The 17521-nt window shown below is 50.3% G+C and overlaps 1 protein-coding gene across 1 annotated transcript in view; it reads right to left on the bottom strand.

Annotated features, from left to right (window-relative positions):
* Positions 1-11912, bottom strand: part of adgrg6 (adhesion G protein-coupled receptor G6) — a 67224-nt gene extending 55312 nt beyond the window's left edge. The window contains exon 1 of the mRNA XM_083789911.1: positions 11843-11912. Within this exon, the coding sequence (XP_083646037.1) occupies positions 11843-11900 (58 nt within the window). The 5' untranslated portion in view covers positions 11901-11912. The remainder of the gene's footprint in view (positions 1-11842) is intronic.
* Between the last annotated feature and the right edge of the window lie 5609 nt (positions 11913-17521).

Raw genomic sequence — 17521 nt, 5'->3', positions numbered from 1 at the left:
CTCGTGGGAGGCAGCCGTGTCAGTGGAGTCGACAGTAGCATGTTACACTTTTGGGCCATTAAAACAGCAGATTTGATTTTACTTATTTTTTTTTTACTATACATTAGGCTTTTTTTTCCAGTTTTGTTATCGAGGTGAGGTTTATGTTTTTCACTGGGCGATGAATTGCAAAAAGCAACAGAGCAGGACTTCTCCCAAGAGGCTCAGTGGATTGAGATATATTATAGTCAGAGAGAGAGAGAGAGAGAGAGAGAGAGAGAGAGAGAGAGAGAGAGAGAGAGAGAGAGAGAGAGGGAGGGAGAGAGAGAGAGAGACCAATACCAAAAAGGTGCAAGTAGTGGTAGCCTACACCAGGTGCACTAGTTCATCCCTGATTGGAACTATACACTCCATGTTAGTGCTCTAAACCCGGCCAACGAACCAATCAGCAAGCAGCAAGAGTACATTTAAACAAACCCCTTAACCCGATTTGACAGCTACAGCAACACTACGAGTGTGGACAGAGGTCTAACTAACGAGGCCTCGTACTATTACTACTACTACGTCTAATACTACTACTGCAGACAGCCACCTCTTCAGCTACGGCACTGCAAGAATATTTCCACCTCCCGCGTGTCATTTTTTAATATATATATATATATATATATATATATATATATATATATAGCATTCGACTGTGACATTTAATTTGTCTGAAAATAAATGGCAGAGAAAACACACTGCGGGGCCAATGGGGGGGGGGGGGGGGGGGGGGATTATGTTTTTTTTGCTCCGCTACACATTCTCAAATCAAGCGTCAAAACAATCAAACGCTGTCGCCCTGTTTTTAATGCGAGATACTTTGAGTTGGAGGTTCGAAGCGAGTGGACGTCTCTGGGGCATATTGACCGGCGCTTTTGACTCCGTCTTAACCCTTTTGGTGTTTTAAACATCATGTTATAATTTAGCTATTGAAAAATAGCAGATCTACAAGCTCATAGTGCGACACCGAGTGGCGCGCTACGAGCTTGTAGGTCTGCTATTTTTTAAAGATCGTAAAAAATGTGGCGCAAATCTTTGAATATATTATATTCTTTCAAAGTGAATGTTTTGAACTCGGGTCTTAAATGGGTTAAGGAAAGAAGAAAATAACGTAGGCTATAAGTCCTCATTTGAAATGACAAGTTAAAAGATGAATATTTCTTGCAGTGGCTAATTCTTGCAGTGGTTCTCAACCAGTGGGCCCGGGGACCACCAGTGGTCCAGGTGGTCCCCATGATAAATGATGGATGGGGGAGGAGGTGATAACCAAAATGGACCCTTATTAGATCTTTGAATAACACTCTTACGAATTAAAGTGTTATTATAAAACATTGCATGCCGAGCCTGGCGTTACTTTAATTTACAAGAGGTTTACACAATAAGCGAATGTAGAAGAATTCTATACCACGTCAATGCAGTATGGAATTGTGGACAGAATCTTATCCGACATATTCTACGTCTGGGTGTCTGGGAGAGGCTCAGAATCTCATCAGATGGTGTATCCGTGGCTCAAATGCCAAATGAACAATAGACCCTTGACACTGAAAAAGGGTCAAGGGTTCCTTTCCCCTGATGGAGGGGAAAGGAACTGGTTGGAATAACGTGTTCCTTCCACGCGCTACGTCCAACCAGAGGTAAAGGAGCAACTTGGACACTCAGGCATGAAGGAAGCATGAGTTCAAGTCCGTTGCTCTCCCCATGTCCCCCATATATGGGGCCTAGGTTGGTGGAGGGTGTGTAGAACCCAGGATCACAATAGATGATTGACACAGGGGTGAAAAATGGGTTACAAAATCGTGGGATAAAATATATATATATATAAAAAATAAAAAAAGGGTTGAAAACCACTGCAAACTACGGCCATTCCACTCGACTAACATCCTCAGGTCTCTATACGTCTACTGTCGGGGTGTGTATGGACTGCGTGACATACTGTTCCCTGATGCCAGTCCACACAGACAGGTAATACGAAAGCGGGGTTTACATTGGCATGGCGGCAATAACTCGGCGGCGGGGGGCCTGGCGGCCAAAGTCGGGGGAGGAGGCGGGGCCTCCGTGGCTCCGTGGGCGGGCCGCGGCGGCATGGCCTTTATTGGGCCGCCGCCGGCGGAGGGCGGCGTCGCTTTGAGTGCCGGCGGCGAGGCCGCCGAGGACAGAGGCAGCGGAGCGTCCTTTGAGGGCACAACGTGGTCCCCGACGACGTCCCCTTGTCGTTCTCCCGTGTCCGGGTTCCATCGGCTGGGCACAGAGGAGGAGACCTCCGGGGCGCTCACGTAGCCGGGGCCGTGGTGCGTGTCGCCGGCGTGTCCGTCCCTCCAGGGGAGGAGCCCCCCGTCTGCCGGCTGCGGCGGTGGTGACCCAGAAACGGAGCCCCGATCTGGGGCAGCGATGCCGCTTATAGGAGGTGTGTAGGTCGGGGTGGCGAGGAGGAGGAGGAGGATACTTTGGCCGGCAGCAGCAGCAGCAGCAGCATGTGTGGAGGTCGGGTTAACCGCAGCGCTGACAGGCGACGCACGTGTCGTTACGGAGGGCGGCGTCCGACTCGGCTCGGCACCGCCGGTCGGAGCGGGAGGGAAACGGGCGGTGGGAGACGACGGGGGTCGCGCGACGGCGCCGACGTTCGAGGCGACAACGGGCGAGGACTGGGACGCTTCCCACGAAGGCCTGGCAGGGCCGGAGGCGGACGGGTTGAGGGTAAACAAGGGGCTTTTCTCCGGAAGAGAAAGAGCGGCACTGTGGCTCAGATTATCCGTTATGGAGGAGGAGGGCCCGCTGGGATCCAGTTCAGAGTGTCTCTCGTGCTCATTGATGGAGATCTCCGCTGACCGTACGGGAGGAGGAGTGACGACGACGGGGCGCGACATGGCGACGATGGAGGTCCCCCTCCTCGGGGAACCTTCCGCCGTCTCGGCCGTCGTGGCGACGCGAACAAAGGCGTCCCCCGACGGGCTGAGAGGGGCGACCGGGGACGGCTGCATTCCATGCAGGGGCAAGCGAACGGGGCCCAATTGGTCCGAGGCAACTTGCGGAACCACCGCCGCCGCCGATGTGGCGGAGGGGGGAGGAGGGAGCAGAGGAAGAGAGGGAGAGAGCGGAATGTGGGCGAGGGAGAGAGGACGGGTTAAAAAAGAGGTAGTGTAGGGAGAGAGAGTAGTGCGGCGGACGAGAGGGAGAGTGGGAGTGGACGGGGCGAGGGGAGGAGGGGTGAGGAAGGGCTCGAGGGAGGAGGAGGAGGAGGACAGGAAAGGGAAGAGGACAGAGGGAGCGAGGAGGGAGGGAGCGAGGACGAACAAGGGAAAACGAGAGCCCGGCCGGCGAGCCAGCTCCGTAATGCCGCCGCCGTGCGCGTCGGTTGGCGCGTCGGTTTGCGCGGACTCTGCCGCGTGCGGAGGAGCGTTTGTCGTGTGTTCGCCGCGCTCGCCCGTCCCTGTCCCGTGACTCAAGACGGAGGACCCACAGATGAGGTCGTCCGCGTTTTCCTGACACCCCCGAGCATGTGCGTCTACGTGCGTAGGGCTGCCCATGCGCGGCGGCGTGTGTGCAAAGTCCGCGGGCGACGCCGCGTGCGTGGGACGAAGCGGGACCGCCGGTGTCTCCGCGGGCGTCTGAGCGCGCGACGGAATGTGTGTCGCCACGTTTACAGCGTCTGAATATCCCGGGCCCGAGTCAACATGTGGCGGGCCCGAGCCAGGTGCCAAACCGCGGTGGAACTCGGGCGCTGCCGTGCGAGTCGGCACCGCGACAGAGGGATCCGGCCACCGGGTTGAAAAGGTGCGTGGGGTCGCGTCGTCGTCGACGCAGGCGGTTTGAGTGGCGGGAGGCGCGCGGGACGCGCCAGTGACCCTCGCGACAGTCGGACCGGAAGCGCTAGACGTCTCTATCGGGGGAGACACGGCCACTGGAACAGGGGAGGGTGACGAGAGGGGCTCGCCCCAGGTCGCCTCGACCTCGGGAGGGACCGGCGGGTCGGCCAGACGAGAGAGAGAGAACGGACGCAGCGCGGAGCGGAAGAGAGCAGAGGTGGGAGAGAAAGAAGAGGACGACGGAGAGTGAAATATCGCATCGACGCTCCGCATCTCTGGGCGCGCTCCCGTGTCTGAAGAGAGAGAAGAGCTCAAAGCGTTTGCGCTCGTGCGCTCGCGGCTCGTCGGGTGGAGCGTGTCGGCGGGCGGGGTGTGTCCGGCCGTCCACGACGTGGCGGCGACGACGACGACGACCGGCGGAGACGGCTCAATTAAGCCCGCGAAAGGCTTGGCGGGAACCGCGCTTCCTTGGCCGTCGCCGAGGAGGTGTCGAGTGCTCCATTCTGCTGCGAGGCTCGATTCCCTCGCCGCCGAGCGGGGGGAGAAGGTGGAGACTTGGACGGCGGGTGACGTGTGTGAGGCCGGGGGCGGAGCAGGAGGAGGAGGAGAGAGGAGCGGCGGTGGGGAGGCTCCTCCTCTCTCGTTGCCTGCCACCTGGCCCGCCGCGGTCCTTTCGAGCCACGCGGACAACGAAAGGGAAGACGTGGGAAGAGGAGACGACGCGGGGGGCGACGTTGTCTCGCTCGGCGGGCCAAGCGTGCGGCCGACTCGCGAGGGGCGGGAGCGGAAAGGACGGATGAAGAGGGGTGGGAGGAGGAGGAGGGGCGGGGAGAGAAAGCGTGAAGGAGACGTGTGGCGGAGCGGCGGCGGCGGGCACAGCCGCCGCTGTGCCCGCGGAAGAGAGGGGGAGAGTCCATGAAGGAGGAGGCAGGGCGACGACGGCGGCGGGGGCGGAGGAGAGGGGGAGGGACGCAGAGAGACGGTGAGCGGGGGAAGTGGAGACGACGGGAGGAGAAGAGAGAAGAAGAGAGGCCGAGGGGTAGCGATCGGGCGGGACGCCGGGAGTGGAGATATCCCGCCGAGCGGAAACAAGAGTGGGAAACGAGGGCGCCGCCGACAGTCCGGGAGGGAGCGTTTTTTGGGTCGTCTCTCCTGGGTAGACGACAACGCGCGTCGTCACGCCGAGGAGAGAGGGAGAGCGGTAGAGAGCGGGCGACGACAGAGAGCGGGGAGAGAGTGGCGGCGGCGGCACCGCTGCAGGCGTCGGGAGCAGAGGCCGAGAGGGAGGAGGAGGTGGTGGGGGGGAGGAGGAGGGAGGCAGGAGACACGGTGGCGTTGGGGGAAGAACGACATCGGGCGTTACAGACTGTACGCCGCTGCTCTGTGGCGGGAGCAGGCAGCTGCTCGTGGGCTGCCGCGTGACCGAGAATCCGTTTTCGGACGGACGGAACGGAAGTTCGCCCGCTGCGTCAAAAGCGCGCGTTGTCGTTGTTGTTTTTGCGGTGTCAGCCCCCACAACCCCCGATTGGCTGAACAAACGGTCCTCGGAGCCAATCCCCCCCCGCTGCTGCGGGGGTCGGACGGTTTGACGAGTGCGCTCGCCACCGCCGTCTCGTTCGTCGTCCGCCGCGAAGGGAAGGGAGGAGTCAGAGCGCTGTTGTTGCCCGTTTGCGGTTCCCGTGACGGCGATGGCGGCGGGGGAGGAGGACGGGGGCTCGTCCATGGAGTAGAGGGAGTCAAAGTCAAACAGGCCCCTCTCGGTGAGCTCCGACAGGTCGTAGAGGAACGCCACCCCCTCCGTCCCGGAGCCGTAGTCGTCGTCGTCGTCGCCGTCGCCGACGACCGACAGCACCGCGGCGTCGGTCCAGTTTCCGCGGCCGCCGAGCGTGCCGTTCTCCTCCCCGCTCGTTGTGCCACCCGCCAGCGACCACTGGGCCGCCGCCGGCTTGTTCTTGCGGTTGCTAAGCGACGATGATGAAGATGAAGATGATGATGCTACGTGGAAGCCGACCTCCACGTCCGATTCCCCCTCCGTCTGTAGCTCTGGAAATGACCCCCGCTCCGCCGAGGTCATCACCTGGGATCCAGGAGGAGGGGGTTTAGAGTCCGAGGCGGTGGCGGGTGACGACGTCGTTGTGGTCTCACGACGTGGGGCTTCTGGCGAGGGCTGCCGCGTCACGGCCGCCGCCGCGACGGTGGTCGTCGTCGTGCGAGGAATACTAAGCCCAGACGAAGCGTGCGTCGGCCGTGCGTTCGCAGCCGCGGCGGTCGTCACTCTGAGGCGCTTGGGTCCGACCGTAGCCCTGCTGGCGCCGGCCGTCGTGGTGGTGGCGGCTCCGAACCCCGGCGTGTGCGCGTGTGCGTGTGCGTGTGCGTGTGCGTGCTGCGGCAGAGCGGGCTTGGTCATGTACGCCCCCGTCCTGGACGGGGCGCCCGTCGCCGCCGCCTCCGGCCTCCTCCTCGGGGGCCAGACGAGAGGCGTGGAGATGAAGCCCAGCGAGGTCTTGGAGGACGGGCCACGGCGCGGGTGGTGGGGGGGCCTGGGGTGCGGTGGACCAGGAGGAGAACCGGACCGCGACACTCGGCCAGGCTGTGCGGCCCCGGCCGAGGGCCCCGGAGGCTGGGCGGTGGCGGGGAGGAAGCCACGGTCCAGCGGCGTGGGCCGAGCCCTGCGGCGCGGGGCTGCCCGAGGGAGGCGCCCCGCCGCCGCCTCCGCCGCTGCCGCAGGGCCCTGCGGCGACGGAAGTCTAGAGGCTCGCTGACGGCGGGGAGGAGGGACTTCAGAGGCCCCGGGTCGAACCACCGCGTCGGGGGCCACAACAGCGGGAGGAGCGGCGAACGCGCTCTGTTTAAGGGTTCGGGGGTAGGCGGACTTCCGGGACTTCCGGGAGGCCGGGGACGCCTCGTGACCTCCAGTGGATTTAGAGGCACGCCTGAGTCCACCTGGAGTCTTAGACTGGGGGACGAGGTGCTGAGAGGGAGGTTGAGTGGATGCTTTGGTGCCAGCAGTAGCCGTGGTGGTTTTGGTGGTGGTGGTGGTGGAAATAGCTTTGAAGGGAGATCCGGGGACCGCCATCCTCGGAGACGGGCGCAGTCGGTGCCGTGCGTGCGACGCACTCGCCTTCGCTGTCACCCAGAACACAATGCGTCACGCCATGGGGGCCAGTTTGGTGAAAGAGCAGGTTACAATCATCATAGAATTGTTACACATTGAATGTGCCTATAGACACACATCGGACAAATAACAGATTATGCAATGGAAAAGAGCAATGCAACTTGCAAACGGGAGCTCAATCGGGTTGCATATTGAGTATTAAAATATTCGCCCCTAGACCGACAAACGCATGACTATGATTATTGTACCTTGATTATTAGGTCTAATTTGTTAGTTGACATTGCTGTAAGGAAAAACGACTGAGCAAGATAGAACTAATGCAAGAATCAAAGAAAGAAAGACTCAGGGCTCCATCTTATCCCGTATCTCTAAACGAATTCATAATATTTTACTATTTTAAAACTCCTTTCTAGTTCAACTAGCCGATCTACATTTGAGACATTGTGAGCTTGTAGACCAGCTATTTGAACTATTTTAAAAGGTTTTTTTAGACAGTAAATAATGTGCAAATTAGTTTAGGGATAAGGGTCAATATATAGCCCTTAGTATCCATACTATTATCAGTAAGTGTCAGAATTGACCAAAAAATATGGAACCTACAGTAATATGCAGTTTTGATTCCGTGGACAAAGAGATGTTCGTCGACCACCTTTTTTCACTGACGAAAACTAAATGGAAACTAAATGAAAACTCAGCTATAAAACTCAGCTATAAAACTCAGCTATAAAACTAAGACTACACTGTATATAAATTGAAAATTTCGTCAACAAATAAAAACTAGACTAAAATGTTAGGGTGGACAAGAGATCCACTATAAGTCATTTTACACTTGGTTGCATAGTGCGACGCGTTGTTTTTAAGCAGGTGCAGGTCATTACAACTGTAGATTTAGTCAACTAAAATCTTATGATATTTAGTCGACTAAAACTAGACTAACACCAACACATCCCAGGTGACTAAAGTGTGACCATAAACTAAATGAAAACTATTCAAGAGATACAGTGATAACTATGTGTTCTCTCAACATCATTACAGCATAAGCGATCGATGCTATATAGTCTGTGAGGAATCAATGAAGGGAATTTCAAACATCTCCATGTTTGAAATTGACAAAAGATAACATTATGAAATGCGCTCAGCAGAGAAAGAGAGAAGTAAAGGAATAGCAAATGAAAGAGCGAAGTATACGTCCTCACACGGGGGAAAAGAGAGCGAAGTATACGTCCTCACACGGGGGAAAAGAGAGCGAAGTATACGTCCTCACACGGGGGAAAAGAGAGCATGGGTTATTTATGAAGTATACGTCCTCACACGGGGGAAAAGAGAACATGGGTTATTTATGAATTATGTTGCTGGACGAACATTAATCCATTCTGGGCGATGGAACCCCTTTTGGTGTTTTAAAGCATTACGTCATACTTTAGCTATTGAAAAATAGCAGATCTACAAGCTCAAGAACTTGTAGGTCTGCTATTTTTTTTTTATCGTGAAAATGTGGCACAAATCTTTGAATATACAGTAGGCTATATATTCTTTCAGAGCCAACATTTCTAACTCAAATCTTTTGCTTCTGGGGTGGAACATATTTCCAGATGGGGGTCGGGGAGGCCAAATACAGATAATCCTTGGCGTCGTTGACATGAAATAGTTTGAGAACCACTGACATAGAAACATAAGGGTTTTCAGAAAAAAAATAACTGTCAGGCTTATAGAAGACATTTTGTAGAATCGTCCTCATGGTCTAAATGGGCTAAGAAAGAAGAGAGGAGAGCAGCATGGGCTGGTTAGAGGTAACCAACGGCAACGGAGGACTCGGCCAAGGGGAGCTGTTTGTGGGGAGGAGAGAGGAGAGGTTGATGGGAGGATGGAAAGGATGGACGCTTGCCTCTTGAAGAGGGCGGTCGCATTATTTTCCTCTCTCCCTCCCCGTCTGTACTCCCTACTTATCAATCTTACTTGAAATGTGATGTGATGTCTTCTTACCTCCCCCCAAACACAAGAAAGATGTATTTGGCGCTGCACTGCGGCGACATGGACATAAGGGCTATACGCTGCACTGCGGCGACTTGGACATAAGGGCTATACGCTGCACTGCGGCGACATGGACATAAGGGCTATACGCTGCACTGTGGCGACATGGACATAAGGGCTATACGCTGCACTGCGGCGACATGGACATAAGGGCTATACGCTGCACTGCGGCGACATGGACATAAGGGCTATACGCTGCACTGCGGCGACATGGACATAAGGGCTATACGCTGCACTGCGGCGACATGGACATAAGGGCTATACGCTGCACTGCGGCGACATGGACATAAGGGCTATACGCTGCACTGTGGCGACATGGACATAAGGGCTATACGCTGCACTGCGGCGACTTGGACATAAGGGCTATACGCTGCACTGCGGCGACATGGACATAAGGGCTATACGCTGCACTGCGGCGACATGGACATAAGGGCTATACGCTGCACTGCGGCGACATGGACATAAGGGCTATACGCTGCACTGCGGCGACATGGACATAAGGGCTATACGCTGCACTGCGGCGACATGGACATAAGGGCTATACGCTGCACTGCGGCGACATGGACATAAGGGATACGCTTGCATTTGTCTGATACAAATCTCTTCCTCGGGAGACAAATAATAAATAACCTTGAACCTTGAACAGACCTTGGGTGCAGTACTTAGTTTAGACAGTTTTTGGTTTAGACTAGTCATTGGTTAGACCAGTCATTAGTCCTACAACTACAACCTATCTCTGACCCTCACCCTAAACCTAATCTCCCACGGGGCAGCGCACCTAAACCTAACCCATAGCCCTTAGCCCAGCTATTATTATTTTAATTTCAAGGACCACCAGTTTGATAGACAGTATTATTATAGCAGTGGTTCCCGGAACTTTGTCAAGGACCCACAAATCAACATTTATTAGGCCACGGACCCCCCCATTTGAAAACATATGCCAGTGATCCCGGTAAGGGAGGATTTTTACGGCTCTGGCAGTGATTCCAAAACCTATTAATTTCACAGTTTTGAAATGTACAAATATAAATATAAATATTTTATTATTATTTTTTCTTTTACATAATAGGTAGTTAAACAACTAGTCGAATAGTCGACTAGTATAAACTAGGCAACTAGTCAACTAGTACAAATGGCTAGCATTGAGGAGGGTCGGGACTTCAGGAATAGATCAATGCGATGGGGACAGAGAGAGAGAAGTGACAGAAAGATATACTGTATATATATAGAAGTTTAAGTAAGAGTCAAGACGCTATACTACAGCATGCAGAGCCTCTGAAGCAGTCGAGTTCAATAAATCACAAAGGTCTAAATCGCTCCCAGCTTGTCAGAAATAGTCCGATGCTATACCTTTATCAGCTTAGAAGCAAAATAGAAACGCTGACAATCTATAATCGCCAGTCTTTATGCTCAAGGAGTACCACAGTGTAAATAGCAGATCTACAAGCTCACAGGGCAATTCTCCAAGACTCCTGAATGCTGCCTTCCGGGCATTAGACTGGCTAATAAGCCAGACTCAAATCACACTGTCGTGTGGTATTTGAGTCTGGAGATGCTGTGTATGGATCTTGTTTCCCAGGGGGGGCGGGTTCAAACATTTTCTCTTTGACGCAATTGGTCAGAGCTACTGTCAGTCAAAGGTCTCAAGCATTGAACGTAACTGTACCAAAACCCGCCCATATTGCATACCATGTCCCGATTTGCCACACCAGTTCTCTGGTGTTGGAAATGGGCGTACAATTGAGCCTCTCCAGACCGTAATCCGCCGGCAGGCAATTCTTTTTTGCCAACGGCTGATTCGGTCTGGCTTATTAACCAGGCTATTCCAGCATGACATGGGAAGGGAGTGGCATTTGCATTTATTTCAACATAGTAAATGCTGCTATTCATGGTCTGGAAAAGGGCAGTTGTGCCACCGAGTGGCACGCTACGAGTTTGTAGGTCTGCAGTTTGAAAAATCAAAGAACGATTTCAGGATTCAAATTCAAACATAGTAAGAGTAGCAGATCTGTAAGTTAGGTATAGACCGTACATATAGGAAAAACAACACGAAAAGTCAAAAATATGGAGATAAGACGTTTCTGCCCCGACATCAACGATATAGTTTATATTTATTTTACTAGGAGATTCAGAAAAGGTCCCATAATACAAAATAAATAAACATGGTATATGCAGGGATCTGGTTAGCAGTGACTCCTATGTAGTTCTCAGTTAGCACTTAGCAGTTGTGTATATCGCCGTGAACTAGGGCATTAAGCAACTAAAATCTACCTTGTTGGTACTAGTTGACTAGTTGATAAAAAAATTAATTAAAAAAAAGTAATTTTTTTCTTTCCCGATTGTGCAGGCCTCAAGATCAGGTAGATTATAGTTATAGTCACCAATGTACACGGTTTTTAAATGTACAAATATGTATTTCCAAAATAAAAAAACAAAAGAAATTACAAATATTTATTTCCAAAAAAATTTGAAGTCGACTAGTCGATTAGTAAACTAGGCAACTAGTAAAAATGACTAGAAGTGAATGCCCTACCGTGAACGTTGGGGGAATGATCAGAGAGGTTCCCAAACCTTGTTTAGCCCGGGGCCCAAAAGAGAACATTTTGATGTCTCTTTTTGATCTAATACAAAGTAGGCTACATGGTGCTTGCTGCCGGTGGGTCCCTTGCAGCCGTTCAGTGGGTGCGGTGCGGTGGTCTTATACTCTTACCAGCCTTTGGGGTGGTTGGTTAGTGCCGTGCAGTGCGGTGGTCTTATACTCTTACCAGCCTTTGGGGTGGTTGGTTAGTGCCGTGCAGTGCGGTGGTCTTATACTCTTACCAGCCTTTGGGGTGGTTGGTTAGTGCCGTGCAGTGCAGTGCGGTGGTCTTACCAGGCTTGGGGTGGTTAGTAGCAGAGTGGTTAGTGGCGCTAGAGGAGACAGTAGACATGTCACTGGTTGGCTGGTGAGCTATACACACACAGAAAGGAAAACAACCACACAGAATGAACAGTCAAACACGAAACGCATAAACGCAGGGTTCCAAATAATGTTGATTCATTTTCAATAAAATGTCATTTTAGGTATAGACATATTTTAGTTTCATCTGAAACAATACATTGCAGTATTGATTGAACAAGAGTACTTTTTGACTCACTCGCGCACGCACGTGTACACGCACACACACACACACACACACACACACACACACACTCTTTTTGATTTGGAGTAGAAACAGGGAACACAGGGCAGACAACATTGCTATACCATACTATACCATCTTACACTACTACATTCATTATTATTGTTATTGCTACTACTTATATTTGCCTGTAGGCCTATCTCCTTCCCCGTTTATTCTTCTTCTATTTCTTTCTTTCTATTCCTTTCTATTCTAAGACGTGCAGCAACGTTGATACTTGTTTAGGTTTATCTTCTTTGTGTTGCTTTTGTGTCCTTTCTCTATGCTGCATACAACTGCTGTGATAAACCATGACCGGGATAATTTAAATAGTAATAACGTGGGCATCACAAGCTTCGGCTTCAGCCCATTCCGTTTGGGTCAATAGTAATATTATGTTAACCTTTAGGCTATGCTGCATACAGCTGCTGTGATAAACCATGACCGAGATCAACTAACTCACTTTCTCTTTATCACCAACACAGTCAATAACACGCCCTGGACTGAACCAGAATCAGACCAGGGGTCCGTCCGAAGCCAGATTTGTGGGGTCCAATGCCGGTCCCGATGGGTGTGTTATGGGAGTGTTTTAACCCATTCTGACCTGAGATCAGATTCATACGAGGTTTCCACTGGACACACACTGGTCTGATGAACCCATTCTGACCTGAGATCAGATTCTAAAAATGTCAGTCGTTCTTCGATTTTTCAAAAATAGCATACCTACAAGCTCGTAGCGCGCCACTCGGTGGCGCGCTATGAGCTTGTAGATCTGCTATTTTTAAATAGCTAAAGCACGACATGATGCGAACACCAAAATGGGTTCCCGTTCAGAATGGGTTAAAATGACATGGTTTGTCTTTCGTTTTCACTTCCTTAGCGTCAGAGTTGTGGTTAGCTACCTTAGCATCAGAGGTGTGGTTAGCTACCTTAGCATAAGAGGTGTGGTTAGCTACCTTAGCATCAGAGGTGTGGTTAGCTACCTTAGCATCAGAGGTGTGGTTAGCTACCTTAGCGTAAGAGGTGTGGTTAGCTACCTTAGCATCAGAGGTGTGGTTAGCTACCTTAGCATCAGAGGTGTGGTTAGCTACCTTAGCATCAGAGGTGTGGTTAGCTACCTTAGCATCAGAGGTGTGGTTAGCTACCTTAGCATCAGAGGTGTGGTTAGCTACCTTAGCATCAGAGGTGTGGTTAGCTACCTTAGCATCAGAGGTGTGGTTAGCTACCTTAGCATCAGAGGTGTGGTTTGCTACCTTACCAGTTGCTGTGCTGGCGTGTGTAACAGCAGCAGCGTTAGTGGCAGCAGCAGTAGCAGCAGCGTTGTTGGCGATGCTTGAAGTAGTAACTGATTAGCAAAATAAATTGGTACAGGTACAGGTGAGTAGTTAATGAAAAACAAACACATGCACATACAAAAATATATATATATATATGTTAATAGAATGAGGTGTGAATGCATTCAATACAGGAAGCCATACCCCCGGAGATGTTTTTCGAGGTGTTTCATTGGATGAATGAGAAGAACCAGAACTTGTTTGAATGACATGCATTGCTTACCAAAAGTGCGAAAATATGCCATGCCAGTTTAACCCATTTTGACCTGAGATCAGATTCTAAAAATGTCTTCTACATCCTGAGAGTTTTCTGAAAAAGCTATGTTTCTATGCCAGTGGTTCTTCGATTTTTCTAAAATAGCTAAAGCATGTGTAGTTCAAATAATGAATGTCACTGAAACAAATTCCAATCAACTCTGTTGACATGGCAGTAAATAATCTTGAATCTCGATAACACAATTCTAACACCAAAAGGGGTTCCCGCCCAAAATGGGTAAAGCAAATTACATTCTAAAGCTTCCAACAGAGCCAGTAGACAAATAATACAGAAACATGTCCCCCCCAAACCACCATAGCTATATGAGACTAAAGCATACTGTATCCCTTCTCTTCTCTCCATTATAAAAAAAATCACACCCGTGTGAACTGAGTGTTGCAACTCCCCTCCCCCCCTCATCTCCTCTCTCCCTCCTCTCCTCTCTCTCTCCCTCTCTCAGCAGGCAACAGCGCAGCACTAATACTATCTCTCTCTCTCTGTTTCTGGCACAACAGCGCCCCTACTGGTACTCATAGTCATTGGCTCATTAACAAACATAACATAGGTGAACACGGACATTGCTGTTCCTTGGAGTGGTTGCAGCACTCAAAAACACTTGTGCCAAGACGTTGCTCTGCATGCTACAAGCTGTTGTCCTAAACTAGTCACATTCTCTCAGCATCCAACATCGAACCAACATCTCTAGGTGCTTCTGGGGAACATTCAGCTGAGCAGCAGTTGTACCCCACAGTAGTGCGGCGGTGTCGCTTGCCGAATAGAACCGGTCTTCGAGTAAGAACAAACATGTCAGCGTCGACAAGCGACACCGCCGCGCGACGGAGTGTGAATGTTAAAGCATTTTAAGCGGGTTATTGGAGCCTTACCAGGAGATGAGGAGCTGGAGTTAGAGGTGGTGGTGTTGGTGGAGGAGGAGGAGGAGGAGGAGGAGGAGGTGTTTTGGGTGGTGGTGGTGGTGGTAGTTGGGGTTAGAAGCATGCTTGTGGCAGACATGATGGATGATGAGGAAGATGGAGTGATGGAGGGGAGGACTGGAACAGGTGACAAATTAACACAAAAACGAGAGCGACATGGCAGACAAACCTTCAGTTAAATACCCGTCAGTTGAGCGTGACAAGCCCCCCCCCCCCCCCCCCCCCACACACACACACACACACACACACCAAACACACACACACCTCCAAAAAAAAGAAGGAAGCCTATTAATCAGGGAAAATTAGCTTAAGTTATGGCAGATCTGGAGAAAAAAAATGCTTACCACTAGCTTTCTCCACAGATGTGTTCATAAAGGTGTCTACTATCACAGAAAGATTTGTTCCAACCCAACTCCCCCCCCCCCCCCCATTTCCCATCAGCCTATACTGTCTCTGCCTCCCTATAATAAAAGTACATCCAAAGAAGGAAAAGCAGGCGTTGTTTTATAGCGCGTCTTTTAATTATAACTGTAAAAGGGGAAACCGCGACAAATTGCCCCGGCGTTCAAGATGGCGTGAAAGCACTTGCCGTCACAAAATAACGACCTTCAATTACAGCCCAAACGAGTCGTGTTACTGCGTGAGAGAACTCCCCCACGCGCCATTGAGAGTGGCGGGCGGCATTGTCCTCTTTTAGTGAGAACGTCACATTAACAGTTTCCGTGCCGGGAATGGATTACTCCAGGTTAATGTCGCTGCCGTATCGGACATACCCGCCTTTTGTTTTATGTGTTTAATCCGCCGTAATGTAATGAATCAAAAGAAAATCCGTCTTCGTCGCGGAGTATGAGACTGGATGCCTTCGCTGTGATGACAAAACCGGAAATCGTCACATGCTGTGGGCTGCTAGGGCTTCTGGGAAATTGAGGCCAATGGAAATGCATTGGGTGCAACGCCTCATTGAAACCAATCGTGTGTGCGTCTTCCGGGTGCACCAAGATGGTGGATGCTACACACAGATCATAACAAACCACGGGAGCTTTTTTTGATGGATTTTCGCGGATTAAAAGCCCAAATAATTCAGCGTATGCTCTAAAGGTAATACAACAATCTCGGCAGTGAAGGGGGGTTGATTAAAATGCGGGATAATCGTAAAAAACAGTCAAACTGTTAACCAATTTTGAGCGGGAACCCCTTTTGGTGTTTCAAGCATCATGCTATGCTTTAGCTATTGGAAAATTAGCTCATAGCGCTCATAGCGCGGCACCGAGTGCCGCTCTACGAGCTTGTAGGTCTGCTAATTTAAAAAAATCGCAGAAATGTATATTATTTCAGAGTGAACGTTTTTAACTCAAATCTTTGCTTCTGCATCCGTGGAACAACATATTTTCAGATGGGGGTCGGCGGCCAAAATGTGAAATATGAAAATTAAATAGTTTGAAAACCACTGACATAGAAACATATATATGGTTTCTCCGAAAACTGTCAGGATTTAGAAGGCATTTGTAGAATCGTCCTCCGGTTCTAAATGGATTAATCTCATGAACAAAAACCACCGCAGAGCGGGCACACAAACCCCCCCCCCCCCCCTTCCGGCGGAGTCTTCAACCGCCACGTAGCTGCCTCAAGGGTTTTAAAAGTTGACAGGCGGTGTTATTGAATGATATAATGGAAAGGCTGTTTTTATGAGACACACACCGCCTGTCCGCAGTAATCTAGCGGCTAGCCTATAGTGATCTTGTTTTTCCAATTAGTCTGTTTTTGTCTCTGCTGAGGTCCTATGTTGATATAGACAAATGAGAATGAAGGGAGGGAGGGTGGAGAGAGAGAGAGAGAGAGAGAGAGAGAGAGAGAGAGAGAGAGAGAGAGAGAGAGAGAGATGGAGAATGATTAGGATTAAGAGACTGCGAAGTACGGAAAGTGGGGAAAAGCACCCTTCGTGCGTTTGCCCCCATCCTATTTGAAAGCACCCCCCCCCTTATTCCTAAACGTAACCTTATTCCTAACCTTAACCTCAGTAAAACTATGTCTAAACCTAACCTTATTCCTAACCTTAACCTCAGTAAAACCATGTCTAAACCTAACCTTATTCCTAACCTTAACCTCAGTAAAACCATGTCTAAACCTAACCTTATTCCTAACCTTAACCTCAGTAAAACTATGTCTAAACCTAACCTTATTCCTAACCTTAACCTCAGTAAAACCATGTCTAAACCTAACCTTATTACTAAACCTAACCTCAGTAAAACTATGTATAAACGTAACCTTACTCCTAAACCTTAACCTCACTAAAACTATGTCTAAACCTAACCTTACTACTAAACCTTAACCTCAGTAAAACGATGTCTAAACATAACCTTGTTCCTAAACCTAACCTTATTCTTAAACGTAACCTCAGTAAAACTATGTCTAAACCTAACCTTACTCCTAAACTTTAACCTCAGTAAAACAATAATACGAGAAAGAACTACTGGGGGCCAATGTTCCAGTTACCCTTACATATTCAAACCGTTTAAAAAATAGTGAAGATAGCAGATCTACAAGCTCAAAACGTGTCATATGGTGTTTTGAGCTTGTAGATGTCCGCTATTAATGTGTTTTTTTTCCCTGTCAACCTTCTGTCAACGAAGCCTAAACGATAAAAAGACAAAAATGCAATTCATATTCACAACGTTCCAGCGTTCAACCACGATCCGATCGTTAATAGCGTAATTACGTGAGTGACATTCCATAATCGTGACAACCCTGCTCGTAGACTATGGGCTGTTTTCGGCGTGTGAGACCTTGTGATAATGATGGCTTATAGAAGTTAAGCATCAAGTGACTTCTGACAAAGTGAGTTTTGACTGGGTGAGCACTGGGCTGACC

This window comes from Protomyctophum parallelum (assembly GCF_964188405.1).
Source record: "Protomyctophum parallelum genome assembly, chromosome: 19".
Lineage (NCBI taxonomy): Eukaryota > Metazoa > Chordata > Actinopteri > Myctophiformes > Myctophidae > Protomyctophum > Protomyctophum parallelum.
Note: the sequence above shows the minus strand (reverse complement) of the source record. Positions and strands in the feature narration are given on the sequence as shown.